Source organism: Dicentrarchus labrax, unplaced genomic scaffold (genome assembly GCF_905237075.1).
Source record: "Dicentrarchus labrax unplaced genomic scaffold, dlabrax2021, whole genome shotgun sequence".
NCBI lineage: Eukaryota > Metazoa > Chordata > Actinopteri > Moronidae > Dicentrarchus > Dicentrarchus labrax.
The window spans coordinates 21,392,924-21,417,177 of NW_026136705.1; the positions used below are offsets into that span (position 1 = coordinate 21,392,924).

General features: G+C 39.4%; 1 protein-coding gene across 1 annotated transcript; it reads right to left on the reverse strand.

Moving 5' to 3' along the window:
- Window positions 1–10,605: 10,605 nt before the first annotated feature.
- On the reverse strand, window positions 10,606–17,868 carry drd1b (dopamine receptor D1b). The gene has a single exon (XM_051402109.1). It carries the CDS (start codon window positions 16,345–16,347, stop codon window positions 14,956–14,958), a length of 1,392 nt encoding a protein of 463 aa, XP_051258069.1. The 5' UTR covers window positions 16,348–17,868; the 3' UTR covers window positions 10,606–14,955.
- Between the last annotated feature and the right edge of the window lie 6,386 nt (window positions 17,869–24,254).

Below are 24,254 nucleotides of genomic sequence, written 5' to 3' on the forward strand. Positions count from 1 at the left end.
TCTGCTTGTAGTAAAAAGTCGATTAATAAACACAAACGATGGTTGAGCTTTGCCACAATGATGTAATTAGTTTACAGTAACATCACATTGGACAGACGACCAAAACAGAAAAATAAAATGTCTTAATGACAGAAAAAAGGTAGTTGTATATGTCAGGTCCATCTACTTTGATAGAGGCAGACTGATAGGATACTCATAAACTGATAAATGTTTTCCTGGCTGGCCATAAGATTTTGGTGCTTAATGGCTAACAAAGCAATACGGTATTCTTACTTTATGGTAATGAATTGGCAGAGACCTCGGAATTTACATTTACCAGCAGTCAAATTAGAGGGGCTGCTTTTACCCAAAAGGGTGCTGGGGCTTGACGCAAGGCCAAAGTACGCAGGTGTGCTGCTTTCATCTATAGATAAAATATTACAAGGCCACAGTGTTTCCACAATAAAGAAGTCCTCCTGAATCATTGTAGATTTAAAATAAGCAACCCACTGGAGTGTTTCTGCTTTCATCTATAATTGACTGTTAACTTGTCAGGTTAATACTTTGTATTTAACATCGAATATAGCATTACTTTATCATAATATATTTATATTATGTTTTTTACAGGTGCTTATTACTGTTATAAATCACACCACTGTCACTTAACCTGATTATTTTGTCTTTAATTGCTCTTGTTAGTTAATGTTTTTACTTCTATTCTTGTTGTAGTTTTATAAACCTATTATTATTATTTATTTTTTATTTTATCTTTTTATTTGTACTTAATTCTGTTCTTGTTCTGCTGCAACAATCACATTTCCCCCCTGGGGATTAATAAAGGGTTATCTTATCTTATTAATAAATCACCATTCAATGTATTTGACCAAAGATGCAAAACTTTTGACAGGAACTAGTCTCCAGCTGGTATGACATATGATGGTAGGCTATAAAACCCTGGTTGTAACGTTTGGTCCTCTAAAACAAGTCTTTTTTCGCTGCAGACAGCATTAACCAATTGTAGTATTTCACCAACTTCATTGACTTTAGAAAGTTACAACTTGAAGTTTGCACACTTTTTCTTCATGAGACTTGTAGTCTGAAGTAGTTAGACAGTGATTATTTAAAATAATTACAATGGAAAATGAGCTGGGTAAATGAAATAAATAGAATGTGCTTTGAAAGAACAAAAACTTAGTGGTTGTGGAATTGTTGAAGACGATTGTTCACGATTGTTTTATTTTCTCTCTGCTGAGTGCTGCCGCTTGAAGGTTTTGATAAAGGAAGCTGACACCATAGATACTCTGCAAGATTTACTTGCAATGAGAAAACTGCCCTGTCACAGCAATTAAGCATGGTTTCTGCCAAGATTTTGAAATGATGTGAACACAAACCCTGCAAGTCCAGTGACGGTTAACGGATGACAAGGTTTAAAGAAGCCAATTAAAACTGCAGAATGCTATATTTAAAAATTGCTGCAATAAGTACAGTACCATGTGGCATTATACCAAGCTATATTAACTTGTTATTGTAAAGTAGCCTATTCTATTGCCTATCTATTTTTTTTCTATTTTCCTTAAGTTGCTGTTTCAGTCTATCACTGTAAAACAACTGGGCTGTTGCAGTGTACTCTGGATGGGCTTTGAGAAAACGAGTGGCTGTTTCAACCCACTCGGTTGGTTTATGCATCCATATGCATAGTGCCTCCGCACATAACATGGTTTTTCTTTCCCTCAAAACTGTAGAGCTGTATTTCTGCTCTTAATAAAATATACATGGACAAACACATGGATTTATCATTTCTTAATTAATGAATTAGCCGGCCAATTAGTTATGGCAAGATATCAACAGTTACCAAATCAGCAGGACCAGTCCGGTCATCTGGAACAGCAGGAGTTTTCTCTGCTAGCCAGTTGAACTTGTGGGCCATGCAGTTAGTATGATTATGGACAAGGCCCAGTTATTTGATTTTAATTAAGATTACTTATCCTGATTAGAACAGACAGTTGGTTTCTTCCTGATAAGAGGTTTTTCCACCCATCAGCTATATTTTTTATACATTTCTGCCTTCCCTGATTGTAACTGTGTTGACCTAACACTATGCTGACTTTACAGTGGATGCCAGCTGTAAATACCAGAATTATGAGAAAACACCTATGCTTGCTGAAACTGATTTAATCGAGTACAAGGTAAGCATCATGCAAGGTAAGCAAGCAATGGTGATAAGTTCAACATTAAGAGAGTGGACTTTGAAGTCCTTCTTCATAAAAAAAAGCTATTTTCTTTGGATTTACCGATGAAAACTCATGATAGGAATATGTTAAAAAAAAATTCAAGGCAGGTGAATGAGCTGAGGATGTGCTTGGTGACCTTGCCTAAAGGCATTAACAACAACAAGCCGAGTGGTAAATATGGAAAAACTCCATCCATGTTTCCTGTGTGATGTCCATGTTAGACAAGGAATAAATAAGACATGGGGCTACAACTGGATTTATTCTCATTTTGGATGTATTGTGCTGTTATTAATTGTGGCTGCATGGTGCTGAAGTCACCTTTGCATGTGAAAGACATTTTTTCCATTGCCGTGTGGTCACTTGTATTAGGCTTATAGCTATTTTGCTGAATATTCTCTGGCCAAATTCCATTAAACTTATTTTATTGTAAGTTTGACGTCATGAGAATTTACTTTTCTTTTTGCTCAACCTCCTCCTCAGCACTGGAAGAGAAAAATCCTGGCACCAGCCATGGTTAGCAGTGTCATATTTTTTATTGTTTCCAATTGGTACTGTCATGGGGATGCCCCGTGACCTGTAACTTAAATGTAACACAACATAGAGTGCTTGTCCACCTCAGCCACTTTTTACATACCATCTAGCCGGCAGGTGTCTGGGGTTTGGTAATTCGTAAAGATGTTGGGTTGAAACATGATTGCACTTGACTATCTTCTGATTTGGACCCAGGAACTGGCAAACCAGTCCCCACCCATGTGGACTCATTTTATGGTCAGGTTCCTGGGGGAATGTGCCAAGTGTAGTATAGATGAGGGACATTTAGGAGGCATTTGGGAGATTTGCTATTTTGAACAGTTGGGATCTATTTTATTCTTTTAATATGTGTAGTGAGTTCTTTCTGCTGTTGACCTATAAAATTAAATAAAACTAAAACTATTGGGTATTAGATAAATGAATGCTAAAGGTTAATTGTTTTCTTAATTGTTGCTTCCTGTGGTAGGAGGAGCTACCACACATATAAGCAGGAGCTGAGGGTTCTCCAGGGAAGACTACTTTTGAGGATGTTGGTGAGCAGGCCACACGGTTTGGTAGCTGCGAGGGGACCCAGCTTAAAAGGGGTATAGCCCTGAGCAGAGTTGAGGTTTTTTTTGATACCTCTAGTTACCTTTTTCCTATGTTGATTTCATTTTTAGTTAATTTCTTGTTTTCTTCGGTATGGGCCAAGCTGATCCTCACTGTAAATAAGCTGCACTGATCCACTGCTTGGGGAAAAAAGGGAAATAAAGAAATTTGGACTGACTGAACAGTTTCAAGGTCCCTTCCCTCCTGCCTTCACCGCTCGAGCAATCTTACAGGTACATTAACAAAAAAACCTAAACCTAAACAAACACTTCTTTAAAGTGATACAAATATTGCTACTCCTCTTTAACCCTTGAAAAGCCACAGACAGTTTAATGGTTTAATGAGCCAAAAGGAGAGTTCAGGCCCCTTCTGGAGAAAACATGTCTGGGAGGCAAAAATGTACTGAATATTAATATACAGAATTTCAAATATGGTTTCAAGGGAGGAGGATGTTGAATGAAAAGGAGACTGAAACCTGTGTCAGCATGCATAAAGTTGTTTTAGAAAACAGTTAAGGCTACATCTAAATCATAATGCTTTATAATACAATATTTATATTAAGTATCAGTTATACTCCTGCTGATGTGACAGAATTATAATATTTTGATTATGCAGAGGAAATGGGCTATGGAGATTTTGTTTAAAGCACTAAGGTAAACTATCATTAGATCCCTACGTGTTAGAAAGTTTTAAATTAATAATGAAGGTACCTGCTGTGCAAGCAGTGCGTAAAATCATAGGAAACACATTTAAAAAAGACTGCAGATATTCCTGCTGCTGATGGCAATATATATTTATTTGAATAATAACTTGAAGAATCTGCTATTTTTACTTTTTACTACTCCTCTGCCAAATGCAAATTAACTAAATGTAAGTGGATTTTTATGGAGCTATGGGAGAACATCATGGTGAGGTTTAAACAGAAACTCAGATGCATGCCTTCTCTGTGAATATATGGTTACATACCACAAACATTAGAACTAATGGATAGTCTAAATGATTTATGACAAATCTAAGGGAAACATCTCAGTGGGATATTTTATGACTAATTATAGAACGTAATTTCAAGCAGAAACAATGTATGTAATATAATGTATAAGGTATTTCCAAGGAGAAAGGCTGTCAGGACAGCAATTGATTTGAGGGAGTAGTAACTGCTATGAATTATTATTTAATTCCTTCTAACATCTTTGCTCAGTCTAAAGTAGGACACACCGGCTATGCCTCAGGATGTTTGGGCATAAATCATTACATTACAAATGAATGGAAGCAAGGAAGAGACAGGTGCTCTTAGTGTAGCACAGAACATAGCAAACACAGCACTGGTCAGGAGCAGATAAATGGCAGCAGCTGCACAGTATACAAACATATACACTGTGGATAGATACATACAATACACACGCACATGTATGTATGTTCACACCATCGTCCCATTATAATCCACTGGTACATACCCACTGACAGCTTGACAGAATGACAGCACTTTGACCCACCAGTTGTTCTTGAAAGTAAAAACAAGAAAATAAAAGAAAGTGAAACCAAAACACAATAAATCACACTCGAGCCATTTACAGTGTTCTAAGATTCACTGGTATTTTCAGATCTTTTGATAAAGTTAATGTTCATCACAGCCATCCATATACCTCTGCCTCAATTAATTCAGAGTGAGAGAGACCTCATCTTTAAAGGTCCAGTGTGTAACATTTAGGAGGCTCTATTGGCACCTGATAAATAGCAGTAATTATTCACCTGTGTGTGTTACGTGTATCCTTGGAAAAGCAAAATTCCACCAGTAGTTCTGTTGTGGTCTGGACTAACTCCTGAGGGAAATGTCTGGGTCTTTAGTTGCTAAATGCCCTGCTATGTTAATCAGCTAGATGCTAACTTTGTCTGTCTGCTGTTTGGTTCTGAGCAGGTAGCGTAGCCTCTTTTTTTTTAGCTTTTTTGCCAATGACAACAGCCTTCTTCAGCTAAAATCGATGGCAAATTTTATGTCAATACTCTCATCTCCCATTAGGTTTAGACCAAGTTGCAGACCTACACAGTTTCCAAATTACAGTAACAAAATACAAAGTCATCAGTTTTTGCTTCCTTTCTTAGATTTTCTGAGGTGTTGAGTTTCAATACCGTCTGTCTTTGTTCTTCAAGTGCACAGTGGCCGGCACCAGTTAGTTTGTGTTAGCTATTGCAAAATTGACTGATAGCAGAGAGAAATTGCACTGAAACTGATATCAGCAGAACGATTGTGCAGAGTCAGAGTCACTGATTTGTAGTATACATATCTGTAAATGTGTCTTTATTTTATTTTAGTTGTTTTTGAACTTACTTTCATGCTCATCTTCAATGTTGCAAGTTAAATGTTATACTAAATAAATTGTATGTAAGTTATTGCTTGAGCGATTTTATACATAAGGTTTAAGTTTTATAGTTATAGTGTTAATAGAGGGAAAACACACACATACTAGTTACACAGATGGCAAAAGCTGATATGAAAACATTATTTTTCAGTGACAAAGCAATAAAATATTCCACAAAAACAAAGGTTGGTAGGAAATAGAGTTAGAATAGAGAGCTGATGTGACTTGAAAGACCATACATTAGCATTGTGACAGTATGATAATGAGGAGCGGAAAGCAACCTGCATGGGCTCACCATGTTTCAAGCGAGGGTACAACCTAGACATGGCAGAGAAAGGCAGCAGAGTGTGTGCATGAATAAAACATAGTATCATAACAAGACAGTAAAACTTTCCTCCTAAAAACCAGAGTTTACAGAGATAGAGGGCTTCCTTCTGCCCTCAGTTTTCCAGGATGTGAAAAGTTGTTTTTGTCCTTGTCTTTTCAAGAGACTCGATAGGATTTGCCACTGTGATAATAAAGAAAAAGCTGGGCAGCTGCCATTCGAACCATACGATGTTTTTTGTTTTTGTTTCTTCTTTAGGGAAAGAAGACTTGTTCACACATGTGACATGTTGTGATTACTTAAACTCTCTTTATGAGACACTTCTTTCGTCTTTTGCAGATCATCCAAAATGTAAAAGAAACCCCTCTCACTAGCCCCAGGGTAGGATTTTGTTTTGGTAATGTGACACATTTTATTATTATTCAGTGTAGCTTAATGACTTTTATTTTGAAAGAGTGTCTGTTTTTATTAACTTTCTTTTCAAGAAATAGGCTACTTAATGTTTTACTATTGTATTGCTTGAGTGAAGCCGTCTTAGTGAAGTAATAAAAAATGCCCAGCTTGATCCATTTCTTGATGAGATAAAGCACTTCACACCAGAGGGACTGTGAGTCCTTTCACTGCTTGCAGAGATGGAGAGGAAAAGAGAGGAGGGGAGATAGAGAATAAGGATGAGAAAGGAAGTCAAGGGTATGTTTGGAAGGAGAGAAAAGGAGAGGAGACAAGAGGACAGGAGATGATAGGAGAGGTTGAGTTAGTATTAAATTAAGTAAATATCAGCAGAGAGCTATGAAATGTAATTTAGGCTGTGAATATGATGACACTGATACATTTTTCTAAGTTTGTGTCTGAAAAACTTGGAATAAAAATAAATAAAATTTTCCTCAATTTTATATAGTTGATTGGGTGTATAATTAAGTATAAGCGTGCGATATTTTTACGGTCAGACTTGCGAATTTGTTTGGTTACAGTTACAGTGTGTGCTTGGCAAAACAAGGTTCATGACAGAATTTGTGATTTTTGATCTGAGGAAAACAAGAAGCCTGCAAAAGGTGAATCTTGCCTAGCTGCATGTCATACTCAAATTCTGTAAAATCTAATTACAGTCAACTTCTGAAAACTACGGATAAAGAAAGTTTAAACATGTGACGTGGGGGGAACTCTACAGAAACAATATGCAAGGTACAGATGGAGGTCTTCATGTAAGGCACCCCTGACCTATGGCTTCAAAACAGCTCAACACAGCCAAGCTGTTAACGGTGAGGTCTCGTCAGGGGAGACTTTGTTCACAACTTTGAAACAGAGTCACTGCTCGTACCTGAATCAATATTACTGAAGTGATTCTGTTAACCGGTTGTTTGTGGTTCCTCAGAATAAGGTCAGAGTCACTCTCAGATCCCTAAGACTTTATGATATTTCAATGTTACAACTTTTACAGCATTGTAATGGTGTCACCTAACCATAGCAGGGCTATAATTCTTCCATTTTCTTTGTTCCTCAAGGGAGCAGAAGAGTCAAGCAGATGCTATAAAAGTGATCAAAAGCCCCAGCCCCTCAGTGTTGAACAGAGGTACTTGAGTAATGTTGGAAGTAGCTGTCAAAAAGGCCTCTGAGAATTTGCTGGCAGAGACGGAGGTAAAGACGCAGCTCAAGGACATGTTCCTTTAAATGGATGCTTGACTACAATGAATTAAATGAAAAGATGCAATAAGATGAATAAAATCAAACCCAGGACCCATGGGTGACGGCTGGTATACAAGGCTGTTACTAAAATCATGAATCATTAGCATAATCAAGATCAGCAGTTCAGAAAGGTCTTGGGTGTGCCAGAGAGATCACAGAGGAAAACATATGTCCTTCAGGGAACTCTGTGAAACAGAAATGGTAAAGGATGTATGAGAGTATTTGTGATCTTCTACTTCACAACCACATTATCGAAATTACGGTTTAAGTTTTTTGTAGTTTTCATTGTTTAAACCTATCGCAAGTATTTGTAATCAGAAATAAATGGAGCCCAGCAGGTATCAGGGATGAATTATTTAATATGCATTAAGCAGCCAAAACCTGAAGCCTACATGTTAAAGTCTCATATCAAACTGTATTAAACGCAAATGGCTCACAGATCGTACAGGACCTGATAACCTTCACTGTTTAATTTGCATGCAGCAGCATGTGTAAACGAATCCAGCAGATAATAATGAAGGAGAGCGGAGATAACGCCCACAGTAGCATCAGAATTTTATGAGAAAGAAAGTGTTGAGGGGGAAAGGACTAATAGAAATGATTGCATTGAACTGTTTTGCCTGCTGATAATGCTCTGATGGCTGCTCCTCCCTGACTGACCAAAGCAGCAACAGCCTGTAAATTCAGCCCCCCTCTAGTTAAAATAACTTGACTGTACTAATTTGAGCTAATTCATTTAGCAATTTTAGACTTATTCATTTGAGGGTAGAAATAATTAATTTGTGCACACAATTTATCAAATATTTAAGCCCTGATACTCGCTGGGCTCTGCTTAGACAAATGTCCATAAACTAAATTCCCCACAATTCTAAAATAAAATATTATCTCAGTTTAGACTTTAAACTGTTCCATCTCTATCAATTTTATCAGCAAATGCAGAGGGCTCTGGATTTTTCGAAAGGATGTTGCCTGCTGCTTCTGTTAAGTTTGGAATGAGCAAAGGAGCCGAATGAGTGCTGGTGTAGTTACATAAGCGCATTACAGCGGTGTGCATGCATGCACACACACACACACAGACGAGAACAACACTATGTTGCATTTTGCTGCCTGCAGTCTATCATTAACCTTGACTGTATTTCCACTGTGACCCCACTCCTGCCTCTGTCTCTCACAGGCTGGATCAGGATAGGTTAAATATCAATACACACGGCTGATATGGGATGTGCCAGTATGTCCGAAATAATAGGAATACTTGTTTTCCATTACTTGTGAATAACATAACCTCACTGATAGCTTTATTTCCTGTACACATACCACTCTGCTGTAGCATCTCACCAGCCTTAATCAGTTGAAGCAGTTGAAGAAATTGATTAGGCCTCCGAACACCACAATAAATCTTTTTTAAGGTTTGAGGTTTTCTCTTTTCAACATCTCCAGCAAATGTTGTTCAGAAGAAGGCCAATTAAACTGGATAGAAAGCTTGGCCCGCAAACCTTTTAGAGAACATATAGATCTGTTACTATGTCAGGGCGTGTCCAAAGGGTGGTCTGTGCATCTGAAAACCTGATTGGCTTGTGCAAACATACCACATATCAACCAACTGCTCCTGTGACCACTTTGCATTGCGAGAATGTACTCTTGGTTAGGTGGGATTTCAAATTAAAAGCACTAGATAAACTAAATTAGTATTATCTGTACCCATCACCCATGACAGAAAGAATTTGGACAAAGCATGGAAATATTTACATTACACATGTATGTAATGTGCTGGATACAAATGGACACCTTTATTTCAATCCTGAGTTGTGAGCTCTCCTGTCAGGATACAATTTCATTTTGAAATTATTTATGTGTGAGAGAGTCTGTGTGGGTGTGTGTGTGTGTGTGTGTGTGTGTGTGTGTGTGTGTGTGTGATACAAAATCAAACAGATGTTAGTTAAAGCAGCACTGGCAGCTACAGAGCGGTCAGCCAAGGGGACACTGCAGTCTTGTCTCTGTATTTTTTCTCTAGACTTTCTCGAACAACAACGTAGACTGCCCAAAAATTTTAACACAAATAGAAAACTGTAGATGAAACTAATTTTAAGCTACATTTCCCAATTTCAATATATTGACCCTTACTTAATTTATACAAAGCAAATTCACGGATGTGTGAAATGAGATTAAGCACTAAACTAATCTGTTTGCTGTTGATTCTTACCTTGCTTAATTCACCAGGGATATGTAAAGCGATGCTTTGAAGTATAACCCAGCGAGTTTAACTTGGAGGTTGTGGGTTTTTTTCAAGTCAAACCATATTGATTTTGATTAATTTTTTTTGCCTTCAAGTAAAAGGCTGATGAAACAAGCTCAAACCAAGTGAGCTGAAAAGAGTTTATTGATTATTCTAGTTTCTATAGAGGCAAAATAAAAAGGCGAGGACCTCTTACCTGTGGGCTAAATCCAATTCAGACACTTAAATACAAAGTCCAAAAGGAACATTTTGAAAAATTGTTTAAGTAATCTAAAAGGGACACGTGCAACCTATTTCCCAAACATTAGCAGCAATAACGAAGATGTAATATTTAGTGTAGTGGGTTTTAGCTCTTGGGATGTTACCCCCTGTGCTTATGAGCCTGTATGTGTTTGTGCCCACTTTTAAGTTAACAAATGAGGTGGGTGAGAGAGTAGAGGAAGAGGACATGTCAACTGTCAAGAGGCTGTCAGGTTATGTAAATGCAGGGCGAAGGCAGGAACACTGCGAGGACACCACGCTCAGGGAGCTGGAAAAAAATATGCGTCACTGTTCAAAATCAATCTCCATCGATCCTCTGCAGCGACATGATCTTCCAATACCCACCCAGTGTCAAAGGTACAACACCACTCACATCCACACACCCCTCTCAAATAAACATAACTCAGTGGGCACAGATGAAAAAAAAAATACATACATGTTTATTTTACAAGAAGGGCACATTTTTTGTACAAACTGTAAACTAAAATACTGTAATTATTCTGAGGGTTATAATCTTTGACATCACTTTCATGAATGAACACCAGAAACATGTAAATAAATAAATATATAAATAGTCAGTGACTGTTGCATCTTACTGTAAATTATAATCCCACACTGGAGAAAACATACAGCATGTAAGTTTGCTACACACATTAAGGATTTTTGAAGATAAAAAGCACTTGTGTTCATCACGACTACATTTTGAACATCATTGTACAATACTCTATCCCTGCACATTTCCCAACCCTAAATACTGCAATGTAATTTTTACATGAAGCTTTGTCACTGAATCGATGTCGAGGTAGGGACTCCATCATTTCCCTAGACAGTTAAAGTAAGCTGAAACATCATCATTAAAATGCCTCCACATTCCCAGGCTCTGGGAGTGTTGTTTGGCCCAACATCTGCCCAACGTTCCTTGGCCCGCCATCGGAGGAAGAGGAGAGAATCTACACTGTCAGATTTGCTTAAGTTGTCATACGTCAAGTAACTACACTGATTGAGAGTCCGTGTACTGTCAACATAGCTCCCCAAAGCAACTTGTAGGGCAGCCTAGAGGAAATGCTCCGGATCAAACAAAACATTTTGCTTGTGGGACTGTTGCCTGACATCACCCTTCTCCAAAATCAAAGCAGCGGCATCTGGAAAGATGACTCACCGAGTTGACAAGGTGAGGGCTCAAGGGTTTTCTACATGGAGCCACAATACAGCAACGAACATTTCAACTCTCAGCTGGAGGTATGTTTCTATAAATGTGTACATACATATATGAAAAAACATCTGGTAAACCTGTAAATGCCAATGATGTCACAACAAATGGCAGATTAATCTCTATATCATTAAGAGTACCCCCCCCAAGTTTCAGCTTATAAAACACTGGTTAAATCACAGCATAAAATACAGTACAGCCACATTCAGCCAAAAATTGGAATTTTGGCAACAACAATACTAAAATGGTAATAATAATAATAATAATCATAATAACAATAAACAGCCAGGTGGGGCTTTGATTCAACGCTTTGACTCAAACCACAGAAGGGAAACCGTAGGTCCTGTCTGTTTAATAATAAATTCAATCTGTGTTAACATTGGGAACGCTCATCAAGTCGACAGAGGCAGCCAAGAGAAAAGAGAGAGATAGAGAAAAAGGAGGGTAGAGGGTGGGGGCGGAGGAGCAGGGAGGGGACAAATCTTCCCCAAGGCAGTTCCCTTCCATGTCCAATCCTGACAGATTATGTGCAGTTCATGTTTTATCACATGTTTCAGATGGCTTGTGTTTGGAAATAATTAGGGAGTAAATTAAGAGGAACTGATGAGGAGAGAACAGGGAGATTGAACTGATATGGTTGAGAATTTCTAAAATGCTCAGACTAAAGAGGGAAGTTAGAATAAAATAATAAAAATATATAGTTTTATATTGTGGCACTTGAAAAAGAATGTGAGAACATGGAAATTTTAATTTATAATTAAAGACAGCAAATCAAAATTCCGGTTCATGAGTGTCCATTTTAAACTGATGGAGCAGCAACCAGCAAAAGCCGAGGACAGGGAGGCAGAGAGGACAAAGAGTTGCTTTTGTGTCACAAGCCAAGCCACATATTGAGCTAAAGCCCCCCCTGCCCTTGTTGCCATTGGATTTTCCAGAGCAGGAAAATCAAATGCTTCGTTCAAGACCAATTGCTTTCTATTGGATCAGCTCTTCCTTTCCCTGATGTGCAACAGTTTCACGCCTTCATGGACACACACAGCACACAGTGGACCCTCAGCATACAATGTCAGAAAGCATGCTGTTGAGCATTCTTTCCCCAGCAACACTGAACTCAACAGAAAACTAGCTGTGTAGACTTTGAACTAATTATGCCTGGCTCTATGTATATTTTTCAGAGTATTAAGTAAATGCTAAATCTATGTGTGGCACAACACATAGATTTAGCATTTACTTATACTCTGAAAAATATACAATTTAATTTAAAACAACCTATAGAAATAAGGGCAAACTACATATATCTTTCACAGAATGAATTCTTCTTTAAATTATAGATAAAAATTACAAATAGACAACCCCTCTTCCTACATTCATAATATATGCTTTGTCCTCATGTTCATTTAAACTAGTACAAATACATAAAAGCAAGACTATACTGCCTTTGAAAGAAGATATAACACAATTTTCCAATTCATAAGCAATAAAATACGATTAAATACAATCAGTAGTTCTGCTGCAACAGCCTTACTTGGTCGAGTATGACTAGTAGCTTATGGTGGCTAATGTTAGCTAATGTTAGCAAACTGTAGGTCGATTGAGCACATGCTGTCAGTCATATAACGGGCATTACAGCAGACTTGATCACTGTAGTATTCCACTATGTTTTAGCATTAACACATACGATAATTGGCAATTTGCCCACACTGGCCAACATAAGGCAAATGTTACATAGTCTTTAAACTCAGCCTTGCTTGTGAAGCTATCAATTGTAAACTCTTATCTTTTCTAATCTAACTGTAAAATATTTACACAATCAATTTGTTTTGCAGCAAATCTGTGGTATAAAATCACTAGGAACTCATTAGGAGTATGTCTTTTATAAAAGATTTTATTCTGACTAACCTCAACACTTAATTTGTAATTGTAATTTTTGCTGTGTCTGTATTTTTTAAAATGCAACAGCGCAAAAATGAATTACACGGAGAGGAGAGGCAACAAAAATATGTCCAATATCTTGAAGGTAATCCTCATCATGGTGGTTTGTCTTGGATTCCACCCCTGCAAACAGAGCGATTGTCACACTGCATGCTCCACATCGCTACTACAGCACAGCATGGCTCCCAGCATGAGCAATTTACAAAATCAGATATCTGCAAGTTTGCAAAAGGTCACTAAGTGTCACTCGCATTACGGCTGAGTGAACTCTGCTGCTGCTCTGCCTCCTCTGTCCAAGTGCAGGAGTTTTAGTTTACACTTTTACATTCTTTTTTAATCATGGACTGATGGCATTTACCAAAAATAGAATCATTAGTGCCACTTTAGGTAGGCAGAGTAAGGACTTGGGAGGGCTGCCAAAGGAGATGGTGAGGAGGAGGCAGACAGAAAAAGAAAAACACAAAAGAAAGATGTGATGCAGGTTTAGACGACCATGCTGACTGGTGGAACGGTGGAGAGGAGAGAGGAGGGAAGAGGTTGACAACGCTGAAGAAATAGGGGCATCACGAGGGAGAAAGGGACTTTGCTGACTGAGGAAACGAGAGCAGGAAAATGGAAAAGAGAGGAGACCGCAGGGCCCTAGAGAGGGTTTGCTGAAGAGTGGCAGGGAGGGGAGACAAAGCTAAAGAAAACCAGGAGTGAGGAGAAGAAATGGAGGAAACTTCAGGTGAGCCAGTCTGATCTGTCCCAGGTGTGCATGACTGGGGAAGGATCATAATAGGATACTAGGGAAAGGAAAGAAAACCACAGGAGTAACTTTTTCTATCCCCCTCTCTTTCTCTCTCTCACACACAGGTCAGTTGAGTCTGGACATATCAGGTTTTATATAAATCTGAAGACACAGCAAGATAAAATGGGTATGACAACTTGGCTTATGGTACTGAACTCCATTATCTGCCCCCTGCCTGTTTCGTTTGAATCATTGTTCCTTTGGTGTTTGAAGCAGTTTTAACTCAAATGAATTCCCACTGCAATACAGGTGTTTTGATTTTGCAAAAAAAAAAGTTATTAATGATGTACTGAAGATAGATAACTGCAATAAACTAAATTGTACTGCACCAAAGCCAATTTACCCACATTTTTCTCTTTTCCATGAAACACATACAAAGCACCTACCTACGAGACATTTTGCTAATAGTTACTACATCTTCCTCCACTGTATATACTGTGTTAATGTCCTTGCAGGATTGTGTCAGTACTGTACAGTATACACATGCATATGTATACATCTTTGTAAATATAAAAAAATGTATACATGTGCACACAGCTAGTGTTCTGCTTTATTATTCACATTATCAACATTTATCATCAAATGTGTCAATTTCATCAATAAATGCTGAAAGTATTTTGCAGATAGTTATATCCAGGATAAAGTGCCTTTACTTTAAAACATTCTGTAGGTTTTCCCATGTAGATTTTTGTTGAGAGTCTTAAGGTCCTGTATATCGCACTCACTGTTTCCCTGTCAGGCATGTTCTCAAATGTCTGTCTCTTTTGTTTATTTTGCTGTTCCCTTTGTGCATACATACTTGCCTCAGTGTATTCAGATCCATCTTTGCCTTTCCTCAACATGACACGACTTTATGCTGTCCGTTCTGTGTTATGGGATTGATCTTTTCCAGTGTGACCTCAGTATCGCTGTCTAAATTCCCAGAGATGGCTGGGGAGAGTTTCTCCAGGGCGTTGTTTACCATCCCCACCTCGATCTCCCCTCCACATCCATCCTTCTTCTGTAACTCCTCCTCCTGACACAGGATACTGTGGGGGATCACATAACTGGCTGAATGGTTGCCCTCCTTTGGGATGTGACTCTTGGGCTGATACTGACAGTTGGGGTTTGAGGTAGGGGCACCCATGTTGTTGTTAATACTGACTATCTCGATGGCGTTGCTCCCTGGGCAGAGCCGGTGGCAGCCCAGGAGGATGGAGAAGGCCTTGCGGAAGTCGGCGTTGAAGGCATAGATGATGGGATTGAGCGAGGAGTTTGCCCAGCCAAACCACACAAACACATCAAAGGTGGTGGAGCTGATGCAGGGGAAGTCCGTAGCACCGTCCGGCAAGTTTGGCTCACAGAACGGAACCATGCAGTTAAGGATGAAGAAGGGCAGCCAGCAGCACACAAACACTCCCATGATGACTGAGAGCGTCTTTAAGACTTTGGTTTCTCGCTTGAACGACATTTTGAATGAGCTCTCACTCTCCATGTTCGTACTATTCCCCATGCTGCTATGACGGTTTTTGGCACTCTCTGCTGCCCGCTCCAGGGCAGATATTCTCCGTATCTGTTTCTGGGCAATACGGTAGATCCGGGTGTAGGTGACGATCATAATAGCTACGGGAATGTAGAAGCTGATAAGGGAGGAGGAGATGGCATAGGTCCTGTTAAGGCTTGAGTCGCAGTTGTCAGGGGGCAGATCAGCTGGGTATGTTCCATTTAGCTCTGCGTAGCTGGTGGTCTGAGCTTTGTGCCAGTTAAGCTGAACAGGAATGAAGGAGATAAGGACGGACAGGGTCCATGCCACACTGATCATCAGACATGCCACTTTAGGGGTCATTTTGCGTTCATAGCGGAATGGGCTTGAGATAGCCCAGTAACGGTCGACACTAATCACGCACAGGTTCAAGATGGAGGCAGTTGAGCACATGATGTCAAACGCCACCCACACGTTGCAGAAAGCACCAAATGGCCAAAACCCCACAATCTCGGTTGCTGCCTTCCAAGGCATTACCAAGATAGCCACCAGAAGGTCAGAGATGGCCAGCGAGATGACAAAGAAGTTGGTGACCTTCGACCTCAGGTGTCGGAACTTGGTGACGGCAGCGCACACAAGCGTGTTGCCTAGCAGCGTAGTGAAGATCAGGAGGGAGAGGAAGCATCCTGTCAGCACACGTTTGGACGAGTCTTTCTCGGGTAGCAGCTGCTTGCCATCTCGAACCGTTGAGAAATTCTGATCCATTGTTTATATTACACTGCTAATAAAGTGAGAGAGGGGGTGGGTGAGGGGGGTGTCAACAGTCACCCCATCACATCCCCAGCCTGAAGCAGCTGTGCCTCTCTGGGGAGGAGTTTTAGACGGATGGAGTGGCTGGTGGAGAGGTCAATTGTCTCGGCACCAGCTCTCCAACGGACTGGGTCATCCATAGGCTCCTTGTCACAACCACCATCCTTACACAAGAGCTGCTATAAATATTGCAAAAAGATCTCTTCGGAAAGGTTCCCCTTAAAAATTCCTGCAGCAGCAGTACAGGCAGCAGACATTCTAGTTTGAAGAGGATGAGGAGTATTCCAGCTGTTGTTTGCAATTATCTTTCCAGTCAGAGATGTAGTCATGAATAGCAGCAGCAAAAAAAACAAAAATTACATTAAAAGTCCTCACTGTGTGCCTCTGCTGTCAAAGCCCTCAGTGAAAGTTTCACAACATATTGTTGCCCAGCTGTTCAGTAAACAGAGGCTTGGCCAATCATTAGCCTTATATACCGCCTCATCAATAACTTCTATTGATGGTTTTCGCGCTGCGTTTATCTGATTTGTTTAATGATCCTCGAGGCGTGTCCGTGTGATTATATTGGTGCCTGTATCGACGCTCATCCACCCCTGCTGCTAGGTGTTGCGTTTTATTTATTTATTTATTTATTTTATTTCTTTGAATGCAGCTCCCTGTCACTACATGGCACAGCCTCCGGCCAACGTTTCCACCTGAGCGGTAAGCCAAAAGATTAGGCTGAAAACATCATTCAAAAGTCTCAACAGTCGATTTTCATATCAGAGAAACGCATCTTAAATGTTTTATTCATCGTATGTAGGAAAGCGCATCAATATCACGGCTCTTTCTTTATGCTGACATGTCGCTATAATCCAGATGCGATGTCATTTTTTCCCCCCCTTTTTATTTAGTTTGCGTGCCCATTTGTGTGGACGCAGCAAAACGACCCCTCAGCTTTCATAAACATTCAAGAGTTATTTTGGCCACCCACCTAAATGATCTCTGGCAGTGCAAAATCTCTGGGGTTGACGTCTTTGAAACAGAGGCGCAGTTAATTTTCTTGTTTTCTAAAAATGTTTAGACAGCGTGCGCTCCGCTCTGTGGATGTGGACAGCTCGGGACCCACAGCAACGTCTTGGGGTGGCTTGAAAAATAACTGAATCCAAAATGAAACTCCGGAGTAGTGAAATCATTCAGTCCCCCAAAATCCACATCTCTCCGGCATACATCCAACTTGTATCTTGGTACCATGTGAAGGAGGTATAGGAAGTCCCCCTGCTGCGACGGTCCTCGGGTGTTTTATCAGTCCTTATGATTTTCCTTTTTTATCTCTTCCTTTGTTGTGCAACATTCAGTTACCCTGTGATGTGTCTGCGGTCTGACTGGCCGGCGGAGAGTGATGGGAATGACTCTGGTCTCTCCAAGACCGTTTTCCATGCGCGCTCCTCTCTCTCCGCTCAGCTGCTGCCTGCTGCTGTGCGCCACGGTCTTTGCCACAACTGCTCCATCTATCCAGGGAGGCTGTGGAGGGTGAAGCCAGCCAAATTCTCACTGCACGGCGCACCTTTTGTTTACTAAAGAGAGTTCAGACACATGATTTATGATGGCAAAAACCTTTATGAGCAAAATCTATGGCAGCGTGCCAAAACTGTTGGAAGTTTTAATATGGTAAAATCTAAATAGATTTTTTTTTTTTTTTTTTTTCTCAAATTTCTATCTGGAATCTGATTCCCAGTTGGTGCCAGATTTTGGTGACTTTGGTGAACAGGCTAAATCATAAACATAAAGTTTTTTTTTTGTTTTTTTTTACAGTAACAGTGATAAAATTCCCTTTATCTGCTTGTACTTTATTTCAGACTTGTCCTACACTGTCAAACACTCTCCTCATATCGCTACTGTAAAGTCACAAAAAGAAAAGAGGAGCTAAAAAATGAAGGTGCCTCGATGGCCTGTGATGAACTTCTTGCCAGCAGGCATGCACACAGAGGCACAATGAGGCCATCTACTGGATGCAAGATTGTAGAGAGATTATTATGTGAGAGTGAGCTGCAGCGCTCCTTGCATTAACGTCACCTCAATAAACATGACTGAACAACTCTGAATTAGATTAGAGTCCCATGAGCCAGGCTGCAGCAGGAAGACCCATGAAGTAAGAGAGACACTGAGTGTTGAGATGTGTGTGTGTTTGTGTGTTTGTGTGTGTGAATTACAGAACCTAATGTTATCATGCCGCCAGCAGCCTGGCAGGCCTGGCCAGTTTGCATATTAACTATTTAGCTAGATGAAATCCTCAATGGACTCTGTTCCCCTGTGTATGTGTGTGTGTGTGTGTGTGTGTGTGTGTGTGTGCGTGTGACTTTGTTTGAATGCCCGGGCATGTCTGTGTCTTAGTGGTAAATATGTGTGTTTGTCGATGTGTGTACACATGTATTTGTGTGTGTATGTGTGTGAGTGTGTGTGTGTGAGTAATGCATGTAGACAAGCCAAGTGTAAGAGGCCTGGCAGACACAACGCCCACATTTCCCTGTAGCACAGAGCCAGGGTGTGCGTGCAGCCGACAAAGTTCAAACCAAGACCACGTCACACACAAACACACACACGCAATCCCACACACACATACAGACGCACTCACTCACTCACACACGCACACACAACCAGCCATGCAGGGTAATTTATGTCTGCTCCAAAAAGCAAACAAAATAGAATAGAACAGAATAGAATAGAAAGAAATGTCTTTTTGGGATGACTTTTGGCCACGTACATATATGGGTCAGATGTTTAATTTGTCCTTCAATCTTTCTGAACATGGCTTTATAGTTTTAGCAACAGCCAAAACAAAGGCGTACCCTTGAACCATTCTGCTTTGTAAATCAAAATTAAAATCAGCATAAGTCTCACTGATTAATTGGATGTTTGAGATGCATTTGAAGTGAGCAGTAAGAGTCTCCTGACACATGTCTGCTGGTTTAATTGAAATTAATGCAATAAGTTTGCTAATGAACCGGTGTCACAAAAGTTTGTGTAACTTTTCATGATGCCCAGAGAGAGTGTGTGGCAGCTCGCCTCCTGACAGGAAGTTAATCAAGTGCCTCTATTTGCCGTTCTGCTGACCCTTAGCTATTCCTAACTGGAGTAGATAACCTGAAAACTCTGAGAGGTCTCTCACTTCGCTGTATGGTACACGTTGATCTCTGTGGGCCACCCTTTAATTTTCAAGCATTCAGCCTAAACCAAGTCCAAAAATATTACCACAAGCGGAGATTCAGTCATTCTAGCCAATATGGAAATGCCAAAGATTTAAGGCTGTTATGGGGGGGGGGCAGCTCAAAGAGAAATCTTTGGCACTCACCACAAGTTTCATAACACACTTGAATATTAAATAAGGCAATGATCTATACACATATTATATTAGTGCCATCGTAAAGGATAACTGCTGCCAGGAGGGATGTGTAAAGCCAAGCTGCATCATTCAGCAGCACACAGATGAATGTATATTAAAATTGGGATTCATGTTCTAAAGCTAGTTCTTTAAATTAAAGGCAAGCTTTTGTGTAACAACATATTTAAAGGGTATTCCTGAGTGTATCTACCATTTGTTAGGCGACTGCCTCCATTTGAAATTCAAATCTGGTGCAGTAAATTTACAGCAGTTAATGTAGAAACCAATTAAAATTATAGCTTTTTAATGAAATTTACCAGAGGCAGTATTCATTTCTCAATTGATGGGTCCTATTTATTTTCTTCTTCAAGAAGCGGAACAGTTACCTCAAAACAACAGTGAATACTTTGCTTCCAGTGATACAGATCTGGCTAGAAATTCATTGTAAAATGTGTGAAAATGCTGTGGCCCTGATTCAAACCCATCAACCTTTTATGCTAAGTATAAAAATTGGTATCAGGAATGGTACAGTTTAGAGTATGTATATTTATATATCCAGTCATATCAATGATATGGTCTTTAAAGTTAAGAGAGTAAAACAACCATAAATACAGTCAGAAGCGCTTTGGCCGACATAAACGGTCAACAAAGTAGTAAAAAAGCAACAACGTGAAATTCTTTTCATGATGCTTACCATCAAGAGAGATTGCTTTTTAAAGGCGTTTTGGTTTTACTGTGTAGTACAAGAAATCAAATTTATAGTAAACAGCAATAATAAAATATAAGTGGAAACTGATAAGATTTCTATCCAGGTGATTGTTGCAAGATTACACAGTTTTTCAAGCCTGTCAACTGCATTAGATTATTCTCTGTGAAATGACCACATGAAAATAGCATTAAAAAACAAGAACTGTCAGACATGACTGAGTCATGCTTTTCAAATATTTTACTGACATGTTCCAGGGCATGGAGCAGCTTCTGCGTGTGTGTTTATGTGTAAGAGGTGAGAGAGAGAAAGGGCCAGGGATCAAGTGGAGACTAATCCGCGATAGAGATGTCCCACACACACACACACACACACACACACACACACACTCGCTCTCTCTCTCTCTCTCTCTCTCCCTCTCTCTTCTCTTCCCTCTTCCAAATCCTCTTTGTCAGTGTGAAATCCATCAGGTCTCTGGTTGTTGTTGTGAAGCCTCTTATCACCAGACATCCAGCATGAAGTAAATGTTGTGCGCTAAATAATTCCACCACTGAGTTTCACCAGCTGATACACACACAACAGCTTTATAACAATTACCAGTAACAACATAATTACCCTCAATGTGGTAATCTGAGGCGGTTTAATCAAAACCTATGATCTGTGTGCATGTGTGTGCGTCATCACATGTATTTGCTGCTCCCTGCAGTATGTGACAGCAGTGATAGAAGCTTATTGCTGCTTCCAAACGGACCTCAAACTGATCTCATTGAGGCCCTTAATTAGTGCTATGCTTGAATTCCCTCAGAGCTAAAAGGATATTTATTTACACTGCGAAAGATAATGAGGACAGACACGCAAGTAAAGGGATGACAGGCCTTTATCATTAGTTGTTGCAATAAAATGGCAGCAAAATAAAATAAAATGTTTCAGAGCTTGTGTTTTGTCTATTAGCATGTGTTTTCTTAAGGTGCAGTGCGTGGAGCACTCAGAGCCACCGTTAGTTTCACATCTATTTAAAAAGGTCTTCACTTTGGTGGAAGCTTCCATCCTGTGGTATCTTTGTAATGTGTGTTTAATCTCTGCAGTGCACATATTGCAGCACAATTGCAGTTATGCACACACACACTCACACACACACACACACACACACACACACACACACACACACACACACACACACACACTGGCAAGCGCTTATGGTTTTTATCTCCCTTTCTTCTTCTCACTCTCCCTTGTTTCAGAGGATAAAAGATTCAGTGCAGTTGATGATATTTGTACCATCTGTCTGCAGTTTCATTTGATAAAGTAGGTTTATAAACAAGAGGCACCAGTCACGCAAAAGGTTAATCTCTAAATATGGCGTGTGCACAAACATGCACAAATAAAAACCCACACACACTCTATCTATTTATATATCCATCTATCTATCATTCATCTATCTATCTATCTATCTATCTATCTATCTATCTATCTATCTATCTATCTATCTATCTATCTATCTATCTATCTATCTATCTATCTATCTATCTATCTATCTATCTATCTATCTATCTATCTATCTATCTATCTATCCATCCATCTATCCATCCATCTATCTATTCAATTCAAATGTTTGTTTTTTTTGGCATTCTGACAGAATAATAATTGCATATTTGCTTTTGGGTTATCCAACCAAATTTAATTTCAAATTCTAAAAATGTCATCTCAGTGCAATAGTAAATTAGTATTTTAATAGGCCAGTATGAGATGTTTTCATTTCAATAGTAACCATCAAGTCACCCAAGTCAGTTACCCAGGGGGTTATACACTTCTTTTCATGCAGTGGCATGTTTTACACATACATTTGCAGGATTGCAGTGAGTTTATTCATTGCAGTGACATTATGGCACACAGTCTTGTTAATATAAACAGTGCCCTGCAAAAGTATTTGCTGTTTTGCTTTTTACACATTTTAAAAGATATTTTTATTTTGAGCCTATGTAGTTTGTCTTGTTCAATGCCCTTAATTGTTTGTTCCCAAGTGCTACAGATAGAGAAGCATTTCTCATCCTTCAAATGTCACATTTGATTAGGTAATGGCTCTGAAAAATATTTTTGTCATTTATTGTCTTGTCTGCCAGTACATCTAAGACAGGGGACCCTCCCTTGATGGAACTACTATGTTCAGATATTAGATGTTTGTGTCACAAGCCCAAAGAGATGAAATATGATTATGCAAACTTGACTTCAGTTATTTTTTTAATGTATTTTCATGATTGTCTCCAAATTTGTGTTCCCCTTGACTGCATTATATGGTTTCATTGGAACAAACTTTGATGCCAAAATGTGACAGTGTCTGTATTTTATTATAACTTGATATGTTTTGTATCTTTAATAACACTGTTCAGTTTGTCCCAGAGATGTCCAGTGGCATATCATATGCTGGTAGATTTCACCAAAGGATCAGACTTTTAGAAAAAAAATAAGAAACTTGATCTTGCTATGGCATCCTGGCAGGACACCACCACTTGCTTTGAGATTATTCCATGGCCTTCTTTATGAATTTTAATTGCTAAAGGGAATTGATTAATTTGTGTTTGGCACATTTTATCTGTCTATCACTGCTTCTCTTGCTCTTTCTCTTATATCCCCCACACAACAGTATACAGTAAGACTGCTTCCCACCAGACACTTCACAAAGTATTGCATCCTTTTTATCATAAAGGCTTTGCAGCTCAGCTTAAGAGAGCAGAGCTTTAAATCCAAGCCAGTGCAACGTACATCCTGCTGTAGAATGAACACAAACAGTTTAACCTCACTTAACTCCAAGCTAGGGATGTTCTGCTTTAGGTGGCATGTGCGTATGTGTTATTTGTTAAAGCAGCAGTAATGAAGGAGACAAGCGTGCAGTGACGTGAAACAAGGCATTACACAGAAAAGGATGATGAATGAAGCATATTAACACCCTATTCTGTTGGAAACCTTCTTGACAAGCGTAATATGTTTCTTTCTAATAAGGATCTTGCAGTGTGGCCTCTGGCTGTACAAACTGAAATGTATCAAATCTGCGCCTCTCAGCTAGGGAGGCTGGGGAGAAGCAGCCATGGGGTATAATCAGCAATGAGCAATGAAAGGAGAAAAGGCAGCTTTGGGCAGTCCTTTCATAGAAAAAAAAAGCTGAATTGGTAATGACACTGGAAGTGAGAATAACTTTTCCAGAGATGATTATACCGGATGATAGTTTATTACAATAAACAAAATGGAAGTGACATGTGCCGTTAGGAGCTGGAAGTGTATCAGAAAGAAAATAATTGCTCCATTAGAGAGCCTGGGCTGGTAGCTGGATGAGCACATCAGCTTTAGAATCAAGTTGTGATCTACTGTTGCAGGACCACAGCACACATCTGCATGCTGTCAAACACACACAGACACACACAGTAAGAAGGATTCAGAAACACCAGAGAGAGGGGGACACCAAATAAATAATCAATAAATGAGGCACGGGATTACTTCAAAATAAGTTGACAGCGTTCCACTTATGTGGTTTCTGTGTGTTAGAAAGCTTTGATCTATTTTAGGTGATAACCAACATTTGAGCAAGTATCAACTACTCTGAACCCAGATTGAACTTTATGAGATAAACTTTATTTAGAATATATTCATCCAGCAACCATCTCATCAGTCTTATTTCTTTTAGTAGCTTTTAAGATCTGACAATATTTAAGTGAGCGCTTCAATCCTATGGCTTCATCCATCACATTCTCAATGATAGTATTGTTTCTTATCTGGTCTGAACTTACTCAAGGGAAGGGATTG

What these genes read in the sequence shown, in the direction of transcription:
- drd1b (XM_051402109.1), bottom strand. Translation starts at nt 16,347, where the DNA reads ATGGATCAGAATTTCTCAACGGTTCGAGATGGCAAGCAGCTGCTACCC.